Here is a 24,099-nt window from a genome sequence, read left to right as displayed (position 1 = left end):
CAGACGGTGTTGACAGGGGCAGAGATCGACCCAAGGTGCCTCATGTGTGGGGTGCCACAGGGTCGATTCTCTCACCCTCCTGTTCAACATCTATATGAAGCCGCTGGGTGAGATCATCAGTGGCTTTGGGGTGAGATACCAACTGTACGCTGATGACACCCAGCTGTACTTTTCCACCCCGGCCACCCCAGTGAAGCTGTCAAGTGTTGTCCCGGTGTCTGGAAGCCGACGGGTCTGGATGGGGAGGAACAGGCTCAAACTTAATCCTCCAAGACGGAGTGGCTGTGGATGCCGGCATCCCGGTCCAGTCAGCTGCAGATGCGGCTGTCTGCCGGGGGTGAATCATTGGCCCCGATGGAGAAGGTACGCAACTTGGGCGTGCTCCTGGATGGCGGTTGTCCTTGAAGACCATTTGGCGACCGCTCCAGGAGAGCATTTTATCAGGTTCGCCTGATCCGCCAGTTGCGGCCCTTCCTGGACCGGGATGCCTTATGCACAGTCACACAAGCCCTTGTTACCTCTCGCCTGCACTACTGCAATGCACACTACATGGGCTCCCCTTGAAGAGGACCCGGACACATCAGCTTGTTCAGAACGCGGGTGCGGGTTATTGAGGGAGCGCCTCGAGCTCCCACATAACACCTATCCTGCGCAGACTGCACTGGCTACCTGTTGTTTTCCGGTGCGCTTCAAGGTATTGGTTACCACCTTTAAAGCGCCCATGGCTTAGGACCGGCTATCTACGGGACCGCCTACTGCCGGCTTCTATCTCCCATCGTCGTACGCTCCCACAGAGAGGGACTCCTCAGGGTGCCGCCAGCCAAACAGTGTCGACTGGCCCAGGGGAGGGCCTTCTGTGGGAGCTCCGACCCTGTGGAACGAACTTCCTCGGACTCACAATTACCTGACCTTAGGACCTTTCGCATGAACTTAAAACTTATTTATTTCATATGGCTGGACTAGCCTGATTTTTATTTTTATTAGATGGGTTTTAAAATTGTGTTATTTTACAGGGGAGTATGTTTTTAACGTTTTGGGCATTTAAATCAGTTTTTTAAGGGTTGTTTTAAATTATTGTGTGTATTTATATTTTATCTGCCTGTTCACCGCCCTGAGTCCTTCGGGAGAAGGGCGGTATACAAATTAAAATATTATTATTATTATTATTATTAAGAGGTCTGTAACGGGCATGTATAAGAGCACCAGCATGCCTACCGTTCCTGTCCTAATGTTCCCTTTGATTGTATACAATTTCATATAGTTATTACATACTTATGGTTATATATATGCTTATCTATCGTATAGTTATTTCATGCATATATATATATATATATATATATATATAGTCTTCATCCCTTTGTATATTATATACAAAGTCAACTTATTGCCCCCAACAATCTGGGTCCTCATTTTACCTACCTTATAAAGGATGGAAGGCTGAGTCAACCTTGGGCCTGGTGGGACTTGAATTTGCAGTAATTGCAAGTAGCTGTGTTAATAACAGACAGACTTAGTCTGCTGAGCCACCAGAGGCCCCTAGTGCTGTTTCCAGGAAAGTGATGCTACCTGACTTTCACTAACAAAACCTGATACAAAACCTTGCATCGGCAGATAACCGCCCAGCCGCCCTGTTTCGGGTGACTCGCTCCCTCCAGGGGGAGCGGGATGACCCGTTGCAGGGACGTGCTGAGGAGTTTAACGGTTATCTATACGATAAAATCGTTCAGCTTCGGGATGGTCTGGACCAAAATTGCGTGACCGGGTGGGGCTGAGGGTGGTCTTGGTGACATTTTATGGGATGAGTTTGACCCTGTGGCTCCGAGGACATGGACAGGTTGTTGGGTAGGTTGAATGCCACCACGTGTTTACTGGACCCGTGCCTCCTGGTTGGTGCTGGCCACTCAGGAGGTGACACGAGGCTGGCTCAGGCAGTCGGCGCTGGTGGAGGGGTCTTCCGCCGCCTTGAAAGAGGCGGTGGTGAGACCCTCCTCAAGAAGCCTTCCTGACCCGCTGTTTTAGGTAATTATCGTCTGTCTCCAACCCGCTCATGCGAAGGTTGTAGAGAGTATGGTGGCATATCAGTTTCTTACACCTGGATGAAACTGTCTATCTAGACCTGCTCCAGTCCGCTTCCGCCCGGTTACAGCACTGAGACGGCTTTGGTCGCAGGATGATCTCTGAGGGCCAGGATAGGGATGTTCCTCTGCCCTGGTCCTATTAGACCTCTCAGCGGCTTCGATACCATCGACCATGGTATCCTGCTGCGCGGTTGGGGATTGGGAGTGGGAGGCACCGTTTATCGGTGGTTCTCCTCCTATCTCTCCGATCGGGTCGCAGACGGTGTTGACAGGGGGCAGAGGTCGGCCCGAGGCGCCTCACTTGTGGGTGCCGCAGGGCCGATCCTCTCGCCTTCTGTTCAACATCTATATGAAGCCGCTGGGTGAGATCATCAGTGGCTTCGTGTGAGGTACCAGCTGTACGCTGATGACACCCAGCTGTACCCACACCGGCCACCCCAACGAAGCTATCAAGTGTTGTCCCGGTGCTTGAGGCCGACGGGTCTGGATGGGGAGAAACAGGCTCAAGCTCAATCCTCCAAGACAGAGTGGCTGTGGATGCCGGCATCCCGGTACAGTCAGCTGAGTCCTCGGCTGACTGTTGGGGCGAGTCATTGGCCCCGATGGAAGGGTGCGCAACTTGGGCGTCCTCCTGGATGAACGGCTGTCTTTGAAGATCATTTGGCCGTCTCCAGGAGAGCTTTTACCAGGTTCGCCTGGTGCGCCAGTTGCGCCTTTCTAGACCGGGATGCCCTATGCACGGTCACCACGCCTCGTGACGCCTCGCCTGGATTACTGCAATGCTCTCACATGGGGCTCCTTGAAGGGCATCCGAGGCTGCAGTTAGTTCAGAATGCGGCTGCGCGGGTTATAGAGGGAGCCCTCGTGGCTCCCGTGATGACACCAATCCTGCGCAGACTGCACTGGCTACCTGTGGTTCCGGTGCGCTTCAAGGTTTTGGTAACCACCTTCAAAGCGCCCATGGCATAGGGCCGGGTTATTTACGGGACCGCCTACTGCTACCGAATACCTCTCACCGACCGTGCGCCTCACAGAGAGGGACTCTCAGGGTGCCGTCAGCTAGGCAGTGTTGCCTGGCGACGCCCAGGAAGGGCCTTCTGTGGGGCTCCCACCTCTGGAACGAACTCCCCAGGACTCACAACTTCCGGACCTCCGAACCTTCCGTCATGAGCTCAAGACACATTTATTCATCTGTGCAGGACTGGCTTAGATTTTAAATTTATAGGGTTTTAAATTGGTTTTAATATTTATATTTATATTTTTAATAATTGGGCGTTAGAATAAGTTTTTTAATGATTATCTTAATTTGTATATAAATGTTTTTATGTGCCTGTGAACCGCCCTGAGTCCTTCGGGAGATAGGGCGGTATATAAATTTGAATAATAAATAAATAAATAAATAAATACAATGCGCTGGCTAATTAGGGTTTAGCCAGGAATCAAAAAGTTATTGGTTTGAATCTCAGTCTTTTGCACATCTCCCCTTTTTTCCATTCACAATATAATAGGAAAGGAGTATCAGCAATTTCTCTTATACAATGATTGTCAATATAGTCAACTAGATCATATATACTCTTGTGACAAATAAATAAATAAATAAATATCTCCTCCTTCCCATAGTCTCATCACAAGGGAAGAGCCAAATTCCTTGGCTAAGAAAAAAACAGAGCCAAGATTTTAAATGCAATCTAAAGATACTTTCTGTCAAGGTACACGATAGATTGGCCATCTAACTCTTTCTTGAGAGTGAGGTTAATGATAGCTTTGTTTCCACAAGTAAGAAAATATGCTAATTCACGTATTATTCCCCCCCCCTTTTTTTTTCTACTATGCACTAGCTCTGGCAAGAAAACCGACCAGATTTTATCAATATTCAGCTGTACCTCAGTCAAACAGACGGGATACAGGTATGTTGCAAAATACAGTTTGCAGCTGAAGTGGTGCTTCAAATACTTGGAAAAAAAAACTACTATATTTTTTGGAGTACAAGACGCACCTTTTTCCCCCCAAAAAAGAGGGTGAAAATCTGGGTGCATCTTATACTCCAAATGTAGCCCCGCCCAGCTTCTCAAACGGAAGTTTCAGAGGCTGAAAAAAGCATCAGAAAAGAAGCTTCAGAAAAGAAGCCCCCAAACAGAGCTCCAGAAAAGAAGCCCCCAAATAGACCTTCAGAAAAAAATCCCCCAAACAGAGCTTCAGGAAAAAATCCCCCAAACAGAGCTTCAGAAAAAAAAGCCTCAGAAACAGTTTCAGAGGCTTTTTTCCTGAAGCTATTTTACAGGCTTTCAGAGGCAGAAAAATGTTTTTTCTGAAGCTCTGTTTCAGAAGTTTCAGGGGCAGGGAAAAAAAAGCAAGGCACGGAGCTCACAACCAAGGAACCTGTTGCTAAAATTCACCTCTGGAAACAGTTGATTAGGGGTATTCCGGGAGGCTGATCCACTCACCGATCAGCTTTTTTCTGATTTTCCTCCCCGAAAACTAAGGTGCGTCTTATACTCCGAAAAATGCGGTCTGTCTAATTAAGATTCGGAGGTTGCCTTAAGCACCATGGATCATCCCCTGATGCTGGAAGCTTGAGAAATGAAATTGAGCCGATGAGTATTCTGCTGCTTAGGTTCATTGGTGACCTAATGGAAGGATGGAAAATATATAGGTGACATGATACTTTACTCCAGGGATGGTAGCCTGTGGCTGCATAACTGGATAACTTCAGCAGCAAAATGTTTTCCAGCAAACATCTTGGGGTTTTTCTTCCGCCTTTGTTTTAAACCAAGTATGCTTTTATTAGGGACGCAGTGGCTCAGGGGCTAAGACAGCTGAGCTTGTCAATCGAAAGGTCGGCAGTTCGAATCCCTAGTGCTGCCGTGTAACGGGGTGAGCTCCCGTTACTAGTCCCAGCTTCTGCCAACCTAGCAGTTCAAAAGCACATAAAAATGCAAGTAGAAAAAATAGGGACCACCTTTGGTGGGAAGGTAACAGCGTTCCGTGCGCCTTTGGCATTGAGTCATGCCGGCCACATGACCACGGAGACGTCTTCGGACAGTGCTGGCTCTTCGGCTTTGAAACGGAGATGAGCACCGACCCCTAGAGTCGGCAAGGACTAGCATGTAAGTGCGAGGGGAACCTTTACCTTTACCTGTGCTTTTATTGCATCTAAGAGAATCAGTTTGGTCTAGAGCCGTGATGGCAAACTTATGGCATGCATGTCACCTGGCATGCGTGGCGGCGGCTGTTCCTCTTCCAAGTTTTTGGCATGCACGCACACACACGAAGATCAGCTGGCCTTTGAGCATATGGCAGGGCCGAATCTGGAAGAGCTGCTCTTCCATTTTTTGGCGTGAGCATGTGCGCTGGCCAGCTAAACCAGGCTTGTGCATGCTCAGCACTAACTGGAGGACTTGCTGGCCAGCGCGCATGCACGCGCCAGAAACTGGAAGTTCATTTTCCGGTGCATGCATGCCCGCTGGGCAGCTCCTCTTCCTGGTCCTGGCCCAGATGAACATGCATGCGCGTGAAGTGCGTACTTGAAGTGCTCCCTTTTAGGCGCTCAATGCCCCCCTCCCCGCACGCTCTCTTTTTGGCACTTGGCGCTGAAACGGTTTGCCATCACTGATCTAGAGCTTAGAGCACCAAGCTAGAAACTGTCATGTCCCACTCCTCCGCTGACGGCCGGGTCAGGGAAATCCGAATCAGGCATGCCTCTGCAGCTCTGCCAAAGTCCTAGCAAAGTCCTCAGGGCAGGCAGGAGACCAGAAAGTGACTTCAGCAAGATATGTTTAGACTTTGCCTGACCCAGAGAATGCCAGAAAGCAGATCCTTTATATAGGCCATGGGGTGTGGCTCCATGACTCAGCACTTATCCAGGCCTGCCCCTCCCTTCCTTCTGTTGCCTCCGCCTATCAAGTCTTCTGACGCGAGGGTTACTCCAGTTGGCAGCTGTGGGTAATTGACCTCCCTCAGGCTCACATGCTGTGGAGGAGGGAGGGGTCTAGTTGCTCTGTTTGCCTGGGCATGGTGCCAGAGCTGGGGCTGGAGGTATTTCTTCCTCTTCAGCCTGTCTGGGCATGGAGCCAGGGCTGGGGCCGGGGTGCTCCCTCCTCTGCAGCCTGCTTGGGCATGGAGCCAGGGCTGGGACCGGAGGTGCCCCTCCTCTTCAGCCTGTCTAGTCATGGAGCCAGGGCTGGGGCAGGCATACTAGAACATTCCTCCATGTTCGGGAGCAGATAAGAAGGCCCCGGCTGCTGTGAGAGCGGACAAGACACAACACCTTTACCTGTGCTTTTATTGCATCTAAGAGAATCAGTTTGGTCTAGAGCCATGATGGCAAACTTATGGCATGCATGTCACCTGGCATGCGCGGCGGCGGCTGTTCCTCTTCCGAGTTTTTGGCATGCACGCACACACGAAGATTAGCTGGCCTTTGAGCATGCGGCAGGGCCGAATCTGGAAGAGCTGCTCTTCCATTTTTTGGCGTGAGCATGTGCGCTGGCCAGCTAAACCGGGCTTGTGCATGCTCAGCACTAACTGGAGGACTTGCTGGCCAGTGCGCATGCACGCGCCAGAAACTGGAAGTTCATTTTCCGGTGCATGCATGCCCGCTGGGCAGCTCCTCTTCCTGGTCCTGGCCCAGATGAACATGCATGCGCGCGAAGTACATACTTGAAGTCCTCCCTTTTAGGCGCACAATGCCCCCCTCCCCCGCGCGCTCCCTTTTTGGCACTTGGCGCCGAAACGGTTCACCATCACTGATCTAGAGCTTAGGGCACCAAGCTAGAAACTGTCATGTCCCACTCCTCCGCTGACGGCCGGGTCAGGGAAATCCGAATCAGGCATGCCTCTGCAGCTCTGCCAAAGTCCTAGCAAAGTCCTCAGGGCAGGCAGGAGACCAGAAAGTGACTTCAGCAAGATATGTTTAGACTTTGCCTGACTCAGAGAATGCCAGAAAGCAGATCCTTTATATAGGCCATGGGGTGTGGCTCCATGACTCAGCACTTATCCAGGCCTGCCCCTCCCTTCCTTCTGTTGCCTCCGCCTATCAAGTCTTCTGACGCGAGGGTTACTCCAGTTGGCAGCTGTGGGTAATTGACCTCCCTCAGGCTCACATGCTGTGGAGGAGGGGGAGGGGTCTAGTTGCTCTGTTTGCCTGGGCATGGTGCCAGAGCTGGGGGCTGGAGGTATTTCTTCCTCTTCAGCCTGTCTAGTCATGGAGCCAGGGCTGGGGCCGGGAGGCATACTAGAACATTCCTCCGTGTTCGGAAGCAGATAAGAAGACCCCGGCTGAGGTGAGATTGGACAAGACACAACAGAAACCAGGAGATGATAAGTTCTAATCCCTGCCTTAGGCATGAAAAGTTATCTGGTTGACTTTGAGCCAATCACCAGGAGACCGAGGGTTCTAGTCCCGCCTTACGCATGAAAGCCATCTAGGTGACAATGTCAGGCTTAATGTCAGGAAGTTTCCTTTCCCGTTGCAAACTACGGATCAATACTTTGTAGGTCAGAAAAAAAGTAGACCCTGCACTTGTGGGAAAGTGCTAGGAAGGGGAAAAAAATGCTTTTATTCTATCTTCGGTGCCCGAACTTAAGAGTCTCGCCATCCTGATCCTTACTATCAGAGTAAGCTTTTAAGGCAGGCAGTAATAAGTAGACAGCCAGTCATAAGAGCCCATCGAGTGGTGTGGAGAGCTGCCATTCATAACAGGCCTTTTCAAAATGTGTTCCACAGAATCCACAGAGTCCTGTGAGAAATGAAACTGCCAAATTTCGATTGAACTTTGCTTCCTGAAAAGAGGTTCTGGGATATTCTTTTCTTTTAAAAAAAAATAGAAACAGATTCTGTAGCTGTGGTGAAATGTAAAAATTGTTACAACCAGTTCTGTTGGTGTGGGGGGGTAATGTGACTGGGTGGGTGTGGCCAACTTTCTTTTTTTTTACTTTTAAAAGCATTTTTTCTACAACCGCTTCGGCCAAAGAGGTTGTTTAAAAAAATGTTTTTAAAAGGCTCTGACGATCAGGCAACTCAGCTGGGATCGTCAGAGGTTTTTAAAAGCATTTTTTTTTTTACAACCTCTTCGGCCAAAGAGGTTGTAAGTTGGTCCGTGCAAGATGTTAGATTAGACCTAGGAGAGTTCAGATATTTGTAGTTCCAGTGTAAATATGGGACACCCCCCCAACCTCATTTTAGATTGAGTCTAATACGTTATACAATTCTAGCAAGTTATGCAAAACAGGTACATAATATTATTTACTTATTTATTTATTTAATAATCTAACATAATATTATTTATTTGTTGGGGAAATACATCAGGGGTGGGATTCAGCTGGTTTAGACCGGTTCGGACGAACCGGATGCTAATTTTACATCTAGTTCGCTGAACCAGTAGTTGCAAGGACTGGCTGGCCCCGCCACCCCTCCCTGCCCCTCCCAGGAGTCTCCACGTGGCCTGTTTTGAATGCCAGGTAAGTGCAGGGTCCAAGTGAAGGCTCTGGCAGGGAGAAAAACGGGCCTCCTGGAAGTTCCAGAAATGGACCCATTTCTGGCCTCCGGAGGGCCTCTGGAGTCCAGGGGAGGCCATCTTCACCCTCCTGGAGGCTTGACAAAAGCCTCAGGAGCCTAGGGAGGGCGAAAAATGGGCTTCCCAGAAGTTCTGGAGCCTGGGGGAGCCTATTTCCGCCCTCTCTCTGCCACCATGGTGCAGGAGACCGAGTAGGCCACACCCACCATGGCCACGCCCACCCAGCAACCAGGCAGAGAACCGGTTGCTAAAATTTTTGAATCCCACCCCTGAAATACATGCTAGGTGAACACGGGTCACATGGACTCAACCTATTCCCCTAGCCCCCCAAGAAATGTGGAAAGCAGATTCTACAACACTGTGAATCTTCCAGGGCACCAAAGTCTCAACAGATACCTCAGGAAGCTGTCCGTGGATGCAGGATAATTTTCATATAATCAGATGCACGCACGCACGCACAAACACATATTAACAGATGAATCGAACTGGGCCTCAGTATTTTGAGATGTCCTCGTGATGTTGTTCAGGACACGTTCTTAGACTGACATGCAAAGTAGGAGATGATCGATTGGCAGAAATCTGCAAAGTGCACCAAAGGGAATGTTTGGGGGCTTTTTTTTCTTTTCTCTTCTTGTTTTTTTTTTTTCCAGAAAATAATTGGCGAGAAATACCAAGTGCTGAACCGCCGGCTTTTCATTGGACGGCCGCGATGGAAACTCCTATTTAATGAAATAGCCAAGTATAACAGACAGTAAGTAAGATTCCCAACTCACTTTATGCAGCAGCTTGAGGAATGGGAGTTGGGGGGGGTGTTGCTTTAATAAACTGCATTTGTATGGAAATGAGTCTGGGTTTAACACATTCATTTAATGCCAAAGCACCTGATGCTTGCTGTTATCTAATATGTTGTATCTTGAGAAATGGAGTTTTAACGAAGACCTGTCGGCTTCCACAATCAAAGTGCTTCATCTTCCCAGCAACCAGGCAGCTGGTAGGGGGGGAAAAAATGGAAAGAAAGAAAAACGAAATTCTTCTCTTTCAACATCCGTCCAAGGTGTTGCACTTTCTGCTATATCTCCGTACTTTGGCCTCGTTTGCAGCCTGCGTCGCTTTGGCGCTGGTACCTGCCTTGTCTGTTGTTATCGTTTCTTTGAGTTTGTTCGCTTAGGAAAAGATCAGCAATCCAAGGGGAGATTTTGCTGCACAGATCTCTTGACGTGAATGGGAGCTGAACGTTAGAGAATCACTAAACGAACTGCTGTAAATCAAGGGCTATCTGTATAAGATCATTTTCGGAAACTGTCAACCATAAAACTAGTTGTATGCAGGATAGGTAGTGCTTCGCCAGTTCAAATGCCTTCTTAGTCAAAACAATAATTAAAAAAGGAAACTGTTGTGTCTGCACTCCCCAAGCCGGGACGCCTGCCAGAAAGTGACTTGGAAAGTGAGGGGGAAGGGCTGTCAGGACTTACCTCGGGAGCATCGGCTTCCCTGGCTCAGCTCCAGGAGCCAGAGGCAGGCCAGGTGGAAGAGATAACGAGGCCTCCGTCCCCTGACTCTTTCCCCCCCCCAGGCCATGCCTCCAGACCCAGCTGATGGCAATCAGGCCTGGCTGGACCCTAGGTTTCATAGGCAGGAGAGGCGGGAACAACAGAAGCAGGGGTGGGGCAGGCCTAGGAAGTGCTGAGTCATGGAGCCACAACCCAAAGGATATAAAGGCAGCAAGAGCTGCTGTGCCTCTTCGTAGCAGGCAAATTAACTGCTTAACTAAGAGCTGAAGTACTGTTTGTTCCTGGGTGACTCATCGGCGTCGAGGGAGATAACAGAGACCCTTGGCAGATGCTCGCTATTTTGCTGCCAGAGCTGACAGTAACAGCTAATTAAGCCATCGCTTGGACAGAGGCGAGGGGGAACAGAACAGAAACACACACACACACACACCATGTTTTCCCGAAAATAAGACTGGCTCTTATATTAATTTTTGCTCCAAAAGATGCATTAGGGCTTATTTTCTAGTCAGGTCTTATTTGGGGGGAAATAGGGTACTAAATTGCATCCATCTGGCTGACAATTTTAACTGGGGCTTATTTTGGGGGGTAGGCCTTATATTACAAGCATCCTGAAAAATCATGCTAGGACTTATTTTCCGGTTGGGTCTTATTTTCAGGGAAACAGGGTAGCCCTTTCCCCATTTAGGTCTGACTTGTGGAGGAGATGCTGGATATACAATATTATCTTTAGTAAAGAAAATGTTTGTGCAGTCAGGTGGCCCTGGCATTCTCTCATTGCGTCCCAAAAATGTACACGAGAACATAAAAATTGTCTTGGATGGATCAGGTCTAAAGTCTATCCAATCTGGCTCTCAGTTTCCAACAGCAGCCAAGCATATGTCGCTTCTTGGTCTTTTGGATAAAAAGAATACAGAATAATGAGACTTGGAAGGGACCTTGGAGGTCTTCCAATCCAACCCTTTGCTCAAGCAGGAAACCCTAGACCATTTCAGACAAATGATGGTCCAATCTCTTCTTAAAAAATCCTGCAGTGATGGAGCACCCACAACTTCTAAAGGCAAATGGTTCGACTGATTTAATTAGTCTGTTGGAAAATTTCTCTTTAGTTCCAGCTGTTAAATCAGTAACATGGTTGTTAAGTGAATCTGGTTTTCCCCGTTGGCTTTGCTTATCAGAAGGTGGCCACGTGACCCCAGGACACTGCAACTGTCATACATACTGTCGCCAAGTGTCTGGATTTTGATCACGTGACTATTGGGAATGCTGGGATAGTTGCATTAAAAAATGGTCGTAAGTCATTCTTTTCAGTATCGGTATAACTTCAAACAATCTTTAAAGGGACCCAGTGGCTCAGTGGCTAAAATGCTGAGCTTGTCGATCGAAAGGTCGGCAGTTCGGCGGTTCGAATCCCTAGTGCCGCGTAACAGGGTGAGCTCCCATTACTTGTCCCAGCTTCTGCCACCCTAACAGTTCGAAAGCACGTAACAAATGCAAGTAGAAAAAATAGGGACCACCTTTGGTGGGAAGGTAACAGTGTTCCGTGCGCCTCTGGCGTTGAGTCATGCTGGTCACATGACCATGGAGATGTCTTCAGACAGCGCTGGCTCTTCGGCTTTGAAACGGAGATGAACACCACCCCCTAGAGTTGGGAACGACTAGCACATATGTGCGAGGGGAACCTTTACCTTTACCTTTACCTTTACCTTTATAACTTCAAAAAGTCTTAATAAATGAACTGTTATATAATTCTCTTAACCCTGGTTATCCTCCCTTTCTCTACATTGAACCTGTCCAGGCATGTTAGATCTAAATACCCTATTTTTGAAGTATAAGACGCACCTTTTCCCCCCAAAAAAAGAGGGTGCGTCTTATACGTCAAATGTAGCCCTGCCCAGCTTCTCAAACAGAAGTTTCAGAGACTGAAAAAAGCAACAGAAACAAAGCCCCTAAACAGAGCTTCAGAAAAGACGCTCCCAAACAGAGCTTCAGAGGCTTTTTTTTCTGAAGCTCTGTTTCGGAGGCTTTCAGAGGAAGAAAAAAAAGCAAAAAAAATAGCAAGGCACAGAGCTCACAACCAAGGAACCTGTTGCTAAAATTCACCTCTGGGAAGAGCTGATTGGGGGTATTCCGGGAGACCAATCCACCTGCCAATCAGCTTTTTTCTTATTTTCCTCCCCAAAAAACTAAGGTGCATCTTATACTCTGAAAAATACAGTACCTGTCCCCTCAAATCTCTTAATATCAGAACTCTTAATAATAACCAGGACTGGAAACCAATTTACAAGGACCAAGTCTTGAGTTCTGACATTAATCGAGGAAATGGGTTAAGTGTGAACATGTGAATTCCAACACGTATTTTGGGCTCCAGAGGTGTGAGATTATCACTTGCAGCCTTTCCAGGTGACTAGCAGGGAATGCGTGGCTCAGAACATCTGGAGGATGCAGGTGAGGAAGGCTGTTTGGCACACTAATGCTGTATCTGCAGGTGAATAACTAAAGGGTCTGTGAAAGGAGGAGCTGGTTAGAAGATTGGACGCGCCTCCCTCTCCCAAGTGTCCAATTTATATATTTACAATGTCTCTGAATAGATTGGATTTCTGTTTGTTGTTAGTCAGGCTGAGGGATCTGGCACAAAACATCTTTTGTGTTTACAGGATCTTTTCAAATGAGGAAAGACTGCCTTCGGTCTCAAGAAATGAAGTTGTTTGGGGTTTTTTTCTCCTTTTTAATGCGTCTCGTATTCCCTGCTCAAAACAACACAAGCCAAGTAGATTTGTCTGCAAATCTATTGTCTGGAACTCCAATCGTTTGGAACCATTAACCAATTCCACCTTCCAGCGGTGAATTTGTGATGAATTAATGGCACGTTGCGTTTCCCTTGCACCTAATCTCAGAATGTGGTATGAGTGTGTGTGTAAGTGCACGGAGGGGTTGCGGTAGAGATGTTTTCTCAGTGGGAGACTTATCAGCAAGGCTTTCTCGTAGCCCTTGGATAGCTGTTCAAGGTTGCAGGTGCTGCTTCCAAACACAACGGTAACATCTGTTGCTGCAGTAAGAGGCAGTCATTTACACAATACAACTGATAGAGAATTTTGTTTCATGAAGAAACACAAGGGGAGGTAATATATACGGGTTGTCCTCGACTTATGACTGTAATGGGGCCCCAAATTTATGTGATAAGTGAGAGAGCAATAGCACTTAGACTTAATATACCACTTCACAGTGCTTTACAGCCCTCTCTAAGCAGTTTACAGAGTCAATATAATTGCCCCCAACAATCTGGGTCCTCATTTTACCCACCTCAGAAGGATGGAAGGCTGAGTCAACCTTGGGCCAGTCAGGATCAAACCCTTCCTTCCTTCCTTCCTTCCTTCCTTCCTTCCTTCCTTCCTTCCTTCCTTCCTTCCTTCCTTCCTTCCTTCCTTCCCTCCCTCCCTCTCAATAGCACTCAGACTTATATACTGCTTCATAGTGCTTTCCAGCCCTGTCTAAGCTGTTTACAGAGTCAATATAATTGCCCCCAACAATCTGGGTCCTCATTTTACCCACCTCAGAAGGATGGAAGGCTGAGTCAACCATGGGCCAGTCAGGATCAAACCCTTCCTTCCTTCCTTCCTTCCTTCCTTCCTTCCTTCCTTCCTTCCTTCCTTCCTTCCTTCCTTCCTTCCTTCCTTCCTTCCTTCCCTCCCTCTCAATAGCACTCAGACTTATATACTGCTTCACAGTGCTTTCCAGCCCTGTCTAAGCTGTTTACAGAGTCAATATAATTGCCCCCAACAATCTGGGTCCTCATTTTACCCACCTCAGAAGGATGGAAGGCTGAGTCAACCTTGGGCCAGTCAGGATCAAACCCTTCCTTCCTTCCTTCCTTCCTTCCTTCCTTCCTTCCTTCCTTCCTTCCTTCCTTCCTTCCTTTCCTCCCTCCCTCCCTCCCTCTCAATAGCACTCAGACTTATATACTGCTTCACAGTGCTTTCCAGCCCTGTCTAAGCTGTTTACAGAGTTAGCCTATTGCCCCCAACAATACCTACCTACCTACCTACCTACCTTCCTGTTATTCATCCATCCATTCAGTCATCCATCCATCCAGAAGGAGTTGAATCCAAGAAGGATTTGGTTAAAGTTAGTGGGATTATGCTTACAAAATTATGCTTACAAAAGGGCCTCTGGTGGCTCAACAGATTAATGCAGTCTGTTATTAACAGCAGCTTGCTTGCAATTACTGCAGGTTCAAGCCCCACCAGGCCCAAGGTTGACTCAGCCTTCCATCCTTTATAAGGTAGGTAAAATGAGGACCCAGATTGTTGGGGGCAATAAGTTGACTTTGTATATAAATATACAAATGGATGAAGACTATTGCTTGACATAGTGTAAGCTGCCCTGAGTCTTCAGAGAATGGCGGGATATAAATGCAAATTTAAAAAAAAGGGGGCGGTAGAGTGACACATAAGGGGGACACTGCAACCATCATAAATGCATGTCAGTTGCCAACCATTAATGTGTGAATCTAAAAAAGATCTCTACTAGTTTTTTTTCCTATATATAAGAATCTCTTTTCTCCTAAGGAACAAGGCTTCTAGGCGGTGGAGGCAGATCAGGCATGAAAACTTCAAGTTATAAGCAACAGTTGCGTGATATGGTTGCTGCGAGGAGCAGCCGCTATGAGAAAAAGCAAGTGTTGTCTTGAGGTCATTAAGAAAAGGTCACATCAGATATATAACTGCTTTCAAGCAAATGTGTTGGCTTGCTTCCAGAGGTTGTAGGTGCTCCCTCATTGAGTTTTTCAAGAAGAGACTGGTCAACTATTGGTCCAGAATGATACAGGCAGTCCTCAATTTATGACCACGGGTTGAGCCCAAAAATTCTGTTGTTAAATGGGACATTTGTTAAGTGAGTTTTTGCCCCCGTTTTACGACTTTTCTTGCCACAGCCCTTAAGTGAATCCTTGCAGTTGATGAGTTAGCAACCTGATTGTTAAGCGAATCTGGCTTCCCCATTGACTTTGCTTGTCAGAAGGTTGCAAAAGGGGATCACGTGACTCTGAGAGCCAGCGACCGTCATAAATATGAAGCATAAATAAGCAACTGAATTTGGATCATGTGATCATGGGGATGCTGCAAAGATTGTAACTGTGAGAAAAACGGTCATAAATCGCCTTTTTTTTAGCGCCATTGTAACTTTGAATGGTCACTAAACGAACTGTGGTTAAGTCAAGGACTACCTGTGTAGGGCTTCCTGGTTGAGCAGGGGGTTGGACTAGAAGACCTCCGAGGTCCCTTCCAACCCTATGAATCTTATGTTTTATGATTGCAGATGCGTGATTGGTATTGAACTATTGGGGGGGTACCTTGGCAAAACTATTTTATATTAATGACTAGCTGATAACCCAGCCTTGCCTGGGTATTGAGCCAGCAGTGTGCAGCAGCTGCTAAAAAAGCCAACCCAGTTCTGGGCTGCATAAACAGAGGGATAGAACCAAGATCACGTGAAGTATTAGTGCCACTTTATAATGCCTTGGTAAGGCCACACTTGGAATATTGCATCCAGTTTTGGTCGCCACGATGTAAAAAAGATGTTGAGACTCTAGAAAGAGTGCAGAGAAGAGCAACAAAGATGATTAGGGGACTGGAGGCTAAAACATATGAAGAACGGTTGCAGGAACTGGGTATGTCTAGTTTAATAAAAAGAAGGACTAGGGGAGACATGATAGCAGTGTTCCAATATCTCAGGGGTTGCCACAAAGAAGAGGGAGTTGGGTTGTTCTCCAAAGCACCTGAGGGTAGAACAAGAAGCAATGGGTGGAAACTGATCAAAGAAAGAAGCAACTTAGAAATAAGGAGAAATTTCCTGACAGTTAGAACAATTAATAAGTGGAACAACTTGCCTTCAGAAGTTGTGAATGCTCCAACACTGGAAATTTTTAAGAAAATGATGGATAACCATCTGACTGAGATGATGTAGGGTTTCCTGCCTGGGCAGGGGTTGGACTAGAAGGCCTCCAAGGTCCCTTCCAACTCTGTTGTTATATTATATATATTATATTTATTTATCCCAATCCTGCCTTTGAGGTGATTATCTGCATTAGCAGGCACCTCCCCCAACAACTTTTTTGTTATTTTTTTTTATTTTGTCACAACAGTATACGCAAACATAAAACAACAACACATCATATAAACATATATATAAGCAAAAGTATGCAGCAACTATATTAATTTGATATAATGAAAGGGAACAATAGGACAGGAACGGTAGGCGCTTTTGTGCTTTTATGCACGTCCCTTATAGTCCTCTTAGGAATGGGGTGAGGTCAATAGTAGACAGTTTTTGGTTGAAGTTTTTGGGATTTTGAGAAGAGACCACAGAGTCAGGTAGTGAGTTCCAAGCATTAACAACTCTGTTACAGAAGTCATATTTTCTGCAATCAAGATTGAAGAGGTTAACATTAAGTTTGAATCTATTGTTTGCTCTTGTATTATTGCGATTGAAGCTGAAATAGTCTTTTACAGGAAGGACATTGCAATAGATGATTCTGTGTGTTAAACACAGGTCTTGTCGGAGTCAGCGGAGTTCTAAGTTTTCTAACCCCAGGATTTCAAGTCTGGTGGTATAAGGTATTTTGTTGTTTTCAGAGGAGCGAAGAACTCTTGTTGTAAAATATTTCTGGACGCGTTCAATTGTATTAATGTCAGAGATGTGGTATGGGTTCGAGACAGTTGAGCTGTATTCAAGAATAGGTCTAGCAAATGTTTTGTATGCTCTAGTTAGTAGTGTAGAGTTTTTGGAAAAGAAGCTGCGTAAAATTAGGTTTACAACTCTTAGAGCCTTTTTTGCTATGTAGTTGCAGTGGGCTTTGGCACTTAGGTCATTTGATATGAAAACTCCAAGGTCTTTAACAGGGTGGGGGTCTTTAACTTGCCCTCTTTGCTTGAAGCTGAAGGCCTAGAGTGTTTGTTTGTTTTTTTAAGAACCAGTCCCCCTTACCAGAGGGAGCCCCCTTGTTGAGTACTGTGAAGCTGTTACCATGGCAACTCCATTGTGCTGTACAGTAGAAGCCATTTTAAGGCACAACAGGTTATATCTTAACAGAACTTGAATCCAAAATGTACACTATCAAAAGTATAGATTGTCACTGTCAAAAGATTTGACACTATATATATAATTCATTCCTTTTATCGCTGTCAAAAGTACTGTGATTTGACACTAGAGATATAATTCATTCCTTTTATCGCTGTCAAAAGTACTGTGATTTGACACTAGCGATATAATTCATTCCTTTTCATTTCAGCAGCCCAGGCATTCCGGAGTTATGCTGGAACACATACCCACACCCACACCCCAAGGAGCATTAGGGGTGAAATACACAGTATTTCTTTCCAGGGAGTAAGTCATCTGTATACCAAGTTTGGTTGAAATTGCTCAAGGCATTCCAGAGTTACGCTGGAACATACACAGACACAGATAGATAGATAGATAGATAGATAGATAGATAGATAGATAGATAGATAGATAGATAGATAGATAGATAGATAGATAGATAGATGGATGGATGGATGGATGGATGGATGGATGGATGGATGGATGGATGGATGGATGGATGGATGGATGGATGGATGGATGGACGGATATAGATACCCGGCCTCCATGACGGGTCTTGGGACCCACAGAGGTGGCACGCGAAGAGGAGGAGCCTTTGGGGGTTTTTAGACAGGGCATTTTTAAGGGGTGGGAGGGTAAGGACGGGTGTTGGGGGAAACCCGTTGGGGGTCCAGTTCCTGCAGTGCTCGCGGTAAGTTTATAGGTTCGGAGGTCACGGGGGTTTGTGTTCCGTCGGTTGAGGGTGGTTCTATTTGCACGGTAAGTGGGAGGGGCAGATATGACGGAAGCGGGGCTCATATCGTTCTTTGGGGCGCGCCGATGTTTGCAGGCGACCGCGCCCGAGCCCCCAGACTTCTCCCGCTTCCGGATGGTCAAGACTCTCAGAGCCTGGGCCTTGGCTGATGCTGTGCAACGCACGGTCCGTGGCCAATAAGGCCCCTAATTCATGATCTTATCCAGGGGTGCCGCGGACCTTATGGGCGCACGGAGACCTGGTTGGGTGCAGAAGGGGCGTGCCCTTGTCGAGATGTGCCCACCGGGTTTCCGCATTCCATCAGCCGAGGGCTCAGGGTAGGGGTGGGGGTGGCGGTTGTGATTAGAGAGAGTCTGGAGCCGAGGGAGACCACTGTACCTCAGATTGCCGGGTGCGAATCCTCTTGTGAGATGGGGTCATAGGTGTCAGATGGGCTTGCTGGTCGCGCACCTGGCTCCTTGCTGCGTGACAGCTGCCCTGCCCGAGCTCCTGGAGGTGCTTGCTGGGTGGCAGTTGAGATCCCCAGACTTTTAGTCATGGGGACTTTAACTTGCCATCTTCCGGCTCGTCATCGACAGCAGCTCGGGAGTTCATGGCTTCCATGAGGGCCTTGGACCTGACCCAAGTAGTTGATGGCCCTACTCACACTGGGGAGGCACTTTGGATTTGATTTTGTCTCTGGTCAGTGGTTGAGAGATCTGGACTTGAAGGAAATAGTCATTGAACCTTTGTCATGGTCAGATCACTCTCTCCTTCGCCTGGACTTTCTGACCGCCATTCAACACCGCAGGGAGACGGAGCCGACACGTTGGTTCCGGCCCCAGGCGCCTGATGGACCCGGAGAGGTTCCGGACGGAGCTTGGGCCACTTCCTGAGAGTCTGGCTCACGGCACGGCTGAGGAACTTGTTGCGGCCTGGGAACAGGCCGCGGTGGGGCCCTAGACCGTGTCGTGCCTTTGCGGCCTCTGACCCGCGCAGGTCCCAACCGCCCTTGGTTCTCCGAGGAGCTGAGAGGATGAAGCGCCGGAGAAGACGCCTAGAGAGTTCCTGGAGGTCTAGCTGCTCGAGGCTGATCGGACACTAGTGAAGTCCTATAATAGGGCTTACCTAGTGGCATTGAGGGAAGCGAGGCGTAGCTACGCCTCCTCATTGCATCGGCAGATAACCGCCCAGCCGCCCTGTTTCGGGTGACCTGCCTCCTTCATCAGGGGAGCGGATGACCCGCTGCAGGGACGTGCTGAGGAGTTTAACGGTTATCTATACGATAAAATCGCTCAGCTTCGGGACGGTCTGGACCAGAATTGCGGTGACTCAGATGGGACGTCTGAGGGTGGTCTTGGTGACATTTTGTGGGATGAGTTTGACCCTGTGGCTCCCGAGGACATGGACAGGTTGTTGGGTAGGCTGAATGCTACCACGTGTTTACTGGACCCGTGCCCCTCCTGGTTGGTACTGGCCACTCAGGAGGTGACACGAGGCTGGCTCCAGGCTATTACGAGCGCTTCCTTGGTGGAGGGAGTCTTCCCAGCCGCCTTGAAAGAGGCGGTGGTGAGACCCCTCCTCAAGAAGCCTTCCCTGGACCCGGCTGTTTTAGGTAATTATCGTCCGGTCTCCAACCTTCGCTTCGCGGCGAAGGTTGTAGAGAGTATGGTGGCATATCAGTTTCCCTTGCACCTGGAGGAAACTGTCTATCTAGACCCGTTCCAGTCCGGTTTCCGACCCGGTTACAGCACTGAGACGGCTTTGGTCGCGTTGGTGGATGATCTCTGGAGGGCCAGGGATAGGGGTTGTTCCTCTGCCCTGGTCCTATTAGACCTCTCAGCGGCTTTTGATACCATCGACCATGGTATCCTGCTGCACCGGTTGGAGGGATTGGGAGTGGGAGGCACCGTTTATCGGTGGTTCTCCTCCTATCTCTCCGATCGGTCGCAGACGGTGTTGACAGGGGGGCAGAGGTCGGCCCGAGGCGCCTCACTTGTGGGTGCCGCAGGGCCGATCCTCTCGCCTTCTGTTCAACATCTATATGAAGCCGCTGGGTGAGATCATCAGTGGCTTCGTGTGAGGTACCAGCTGTACGCTGATGACACCCAGCTGTACTTTTCCACACCGGGCCACCCCAACGAAGCTATCAAGTGCTGTCCCGGTGTTTGGAGGCCGACGGGTCTGGATGGGGAGAAACAGGCTCAAGCTCAATCCTCCAAGACAGAGTGGCTGTGGATGCCGGCATCCCGGTACAGTCAGCTGAGTCCACGGCTGACTGTCGGGGCGAGTCACTGGCCCCGATGGAGAGGGTGCGCAACTTGGGCGCCCTCCTGATGAACGGCTGTCTTTGAAGATCATTTGGCGGCCGTCTCCAGGAGAGCTTTTACCAGGTTCGCCTGGTGCGCCAGTTGCGCCTTTCTAGACCGGGATGCCCTGTGCACGGTCACTCACGCCTCGTGACGTCTCGCCTGGATTATTGCAATGCTCTCTACATGGGGCTCCCTTGAAGGGCATCCGGAGACTGCAGTTAGTTCAGAATGCGGCTGCGCTGGTTATAGAGGGAGCCCTCGTGGCTCCGTATGACACCTATCCTGCGCAGACTGCACTGGCTACCTGTGGCCTTCGGGTGCGCTTCAAGGTTTTGGTAACCACCTTTAAAGCGCTCCATGGCATAGGGCCGGGCTACTTACGGGACCGCCTACTGCTACCGGATACCTCTCACCGGCCCGTGCGCTCTCACAGAGGGACTCCTCAGGGTGCCGTCAGCTAGACAGTGCTGCCTGGCGACGCCCAGGGAAGGGCCTTCTCTGTGGGGCTCCCACCCTCTGGAACGAACTCCCCAGGACTCCGCCAGCTTCCAGACCTCCGAACCTTCCGTCGCGAGCTTAAAACACACCTATTTATCTGCGCGGGACTGGACTAGTTTTTTAAATTTTCTAATTTTAAATTTTTAAATTTTATAGGGGTTTTAATTGGTTTTAATATCTATATTATTTTAATAATCAGGCTTTTTGAATATGTTTTCTTAATGGTTTTCTTAATTTGTATATATATGTTGTTTTATTTGCCTGTGAACCGCCCTGAGTCCTTCGGGAGATAGGGCGGTATATAAATTTGAATAAATAAAATAAATAAATAAATAAATATAGATATAGATATAGATATAGATATAGAATGATCTCCAGGTGAAGCTTAACAACCCCAACAGGAGATTCAAATTCTGATTCTTACGAGCTCATTAATCACTGTGTAGAACTGATCTACAGGAGGGGGTAACTGGTGCCATCTTCAGATCATCTTATTTCAAAATGACAGTAACGATTAGGAAGTGAGAAGAACATCTGGCATAGATGCTGTCACCATGAAATGTTCCTGGCAACATTAAAAGGATTATTAATTGTGACTCTCCCACAGGAGTTTATATATGGGCATAAGACTTGTGGTCGGTCCCGTCAATCCATGATCAGCCTTGTCAAACACCAGACCGATTAAATTAATTAGTCACCCAAAGGAGCTCTAGAAGTCTAGACCCACCTAAGAGAGACAGATGCCAACAATTAATGGATCAACCCCCCACCCACCAAAAAAATCTCTGGACTAGTTTTGTGATGAGAATCTTTTTCTCCCAAAGAACCAAGCTTCTGATCTATAGAGACAGGTCAGGCATGAGAACTTTTGAGTGATAAGTAATAGTTGCATGATGGGGTTGCTCCAAGCAGCAACTGCTGTGCAAAAGGCAAATGTTGTCTTGAGGCCATTAAGAAAAAGGTCACACCAAATATATAGCGGCTTTCAAACGAATATCTGGTGCAACTGAAGTCAGAATGATGTGGTTTGATCAATCAAGAAAATAATAGAGCTGGGGGTGGATGAGCTGGGACCATTAAAATGACCAAAGGACTGGATGTGTGTGTGTGTGTGTGTATAAAGTTAGTGATAACTTTGCTCACATAAGAACAAAGCCAAAGCCTGAAGATGATGAGTAAGATCTCATCGAAACGTTGCCTAAATACTTCCAATCTTACACGGGAAAAGACCCGAACATACCAAAATATGTGTGTGTGTGTGTGTGTGTGTGTGTGTGTGTGTGTAGGTAGGTAGGTAGGTAGGTAGGTCGGTCGGTCTTGGCATATTCGGGTGTTTTCCCATGTAAGGTTGAGAATATCTTGGCGACATTTCGATGAGGTCTCACTCATTATCTTCAGGCTGGTGCTTTCGGCTTCGTGCTTCTTCGAGCAAAGAGTGGTCGGAGCTGCCATCTCTCTATAAATACTGATGGGGAGGTGGGGAGTGTTGCTGTGAGCGGGTTGGTTGGCTGTGTGGTTGCATCTTGATTGGTAGATGGAGTGGGTGTTTGCAGATTGGTCGGCTGTTTTGTAGCATCCTGTGTGGGTGTGGTCCTAGTCTTTTGTTCCTGAGCTTTGGTGTTGTGGCCTCTGGAATTCTGTGATATGAATATGCCAAGACCTACATACCTATACCCATAAAAACCTACCAAAACAAATAGGTCTTGGCATATTCGGGTCTTTTCCTGTGTAAGGTTGAGATCCCCACACAAAGCAAGCTGACACATGCCAGGAACACATGACAAGATCTCGAACTTGGAGCCAAACCAAAACCCGGGATGCTGCATCACAGCCATCTGCTCAAGACATCACATCACAGATGGTTTAGTGGCCACTGGCTTCCCACTCAGAAGGTTAAGAGTTCAATCCTAGGTAGCGGCAGATATTTCTCTCCTAGGAAGCAAAGAAAAAATAACTGCTGTGAACTCTGCATGGTGTTAGGAAGGGCATCCAGCCAGTAAATGTTTAGCTCTATCTAGTCAACCCGATTCTACCCTGAATTAAGGGATTACAGGTTTGTAATAAGTGAGTTGAGATGATCGCTAGCTAACTAGCTAGACAGACAGACAGACAGACGGAAGGAAAGAGATAGATAGATAGATAGATAGATAGATAGATAGATAGATAGATAGACAGACAGACAGACAGACAGACAGACAGACACAATTATATTCACTCAAAAAATAAAAAGTATTGTAGCATCACCAGATAGCTGAAGCTGAAGGCACCATTTCAGAGATGTGAGCAAGTAGGAGCTGCATGTAATGGGTGGAAGATCATTAAAGAGGGATCCAACCTAAAAATAAGACATTTTCTGACAGTGACAACAATTAATCAGTGGGATGGAGAGAGAGAGAGAGCGAGAGAGAGGGCTTGTGGGAATCTGGCTAGGGAGGTTCTGAATCATGATCACATGACTTTGGAGCACTGCAACCATTGTAAATACATGCCAGTTGCCAAGTGCACAGAGTTTGATCACATGACCATGGGGATGCTGAGATGTTTGCAAGTGTGAGTACCCAGTTGTAAGTCACTTTTTTTCAGGGCTTCCATAACTTCAAATGACCGCTAAATGAATGGTTATAAGTGGATGAGCACCGGTATCATTTGAAGTGCCATAGTGTCCAGGAAAAGCAAAATATTTAAATGCACAACCAGCAGAATTTGTTGGAGAACTATGTCATAATTCTAGCTTCAGAACTCATTGATTCAGAAATTACATAGATTTTTTCCCTAAAGCAGTATGAGTGGTGCAGTGGCCTAGAGGTGGAGCTCTTGCCTCACAATCAGGAGGCTGTGAGTTTGATCCTAGGTAGAGGCAGTTATTTCTCTCTCTGGGCACATTGAGATTCTGTCTGCTAAATATTACCCCGGAATGGCGACAGGAAGGGCAGCTGGCCAGTAAACACTCATCTCCATTAAGTTGCCCAGACTCCACCCTGCAAGGGATTATGAGGTTGTTAAAAGATGATGATGATGATTTCCTGAAGCAGTATGAGGATTTGCCAGACATTTTTCAACTTGCTTCAGGTATATACAGATAGTCCTCAACTTACAACAGTTCATTTAGCTGACCATTTGAAGTTACAATGGTGCTGAAGAAAATGGAATTATGAACTATTTTTGTTACAGAATCTAGTAGCTACAGAATCTAGTAGCTACCTATATTGATCATCAATTGTGTTGTAAATGTTGTACCTTGATGAACGTATCTTTTCTTTTATGTACACTGAGAGCATATGCACCAAGACAAATTCCTTGTGTGTCCAATCACACTTGGCCAATAAAATTCTATTCTATTCTATTCTAGTAGATACT

General features: G+C 47.4%; 1 protein-coding gene across 1 annotated transcript in view; it reads left to right on the top strand.

The window, feature by feature from the left end:
• Nucleotides 1-24,099, top strand: part of NOX4 (NADPH oxidase 4) — a 157,973-nt gene that overhangs the window by 132,710 nt on the left and 1,164 nt on the right. The window contains exons 16-17 of the mRNA XM_058186635.1: nt 3,917-3,985; nt 9,244-9,344. Of these exons, the coding sequence (XP_058042618.1) occupies nt 3,917-3,985; nt 9,244-9,344 (170 nt within the window). The remainder of the gene's footprint in view (nt 1-3,916; nt 3,986-9,243; nt 9,345-24,099) is intronic.

The sequence above is a fragment of the Ahaetulla prasina genome, chromosome 5 (genome assembly GCF_028640845.1).
Source record: "Ahaetulla prasina isolate Xishuangbanna chromosome 5, ASM2864084v1, whole genome shotgun sequence".
Lineage (NCBI taxonomy): Eukaryota > Metazoa > Chordata > Lepidosauria > Squamata > Colubridae > Ahaetulla > Ahaetulla prasina.
Note: the sequence above shows the minus strand (reverse complement) of the source record. Positions and strands in the feature narration are given on the sequence as shown.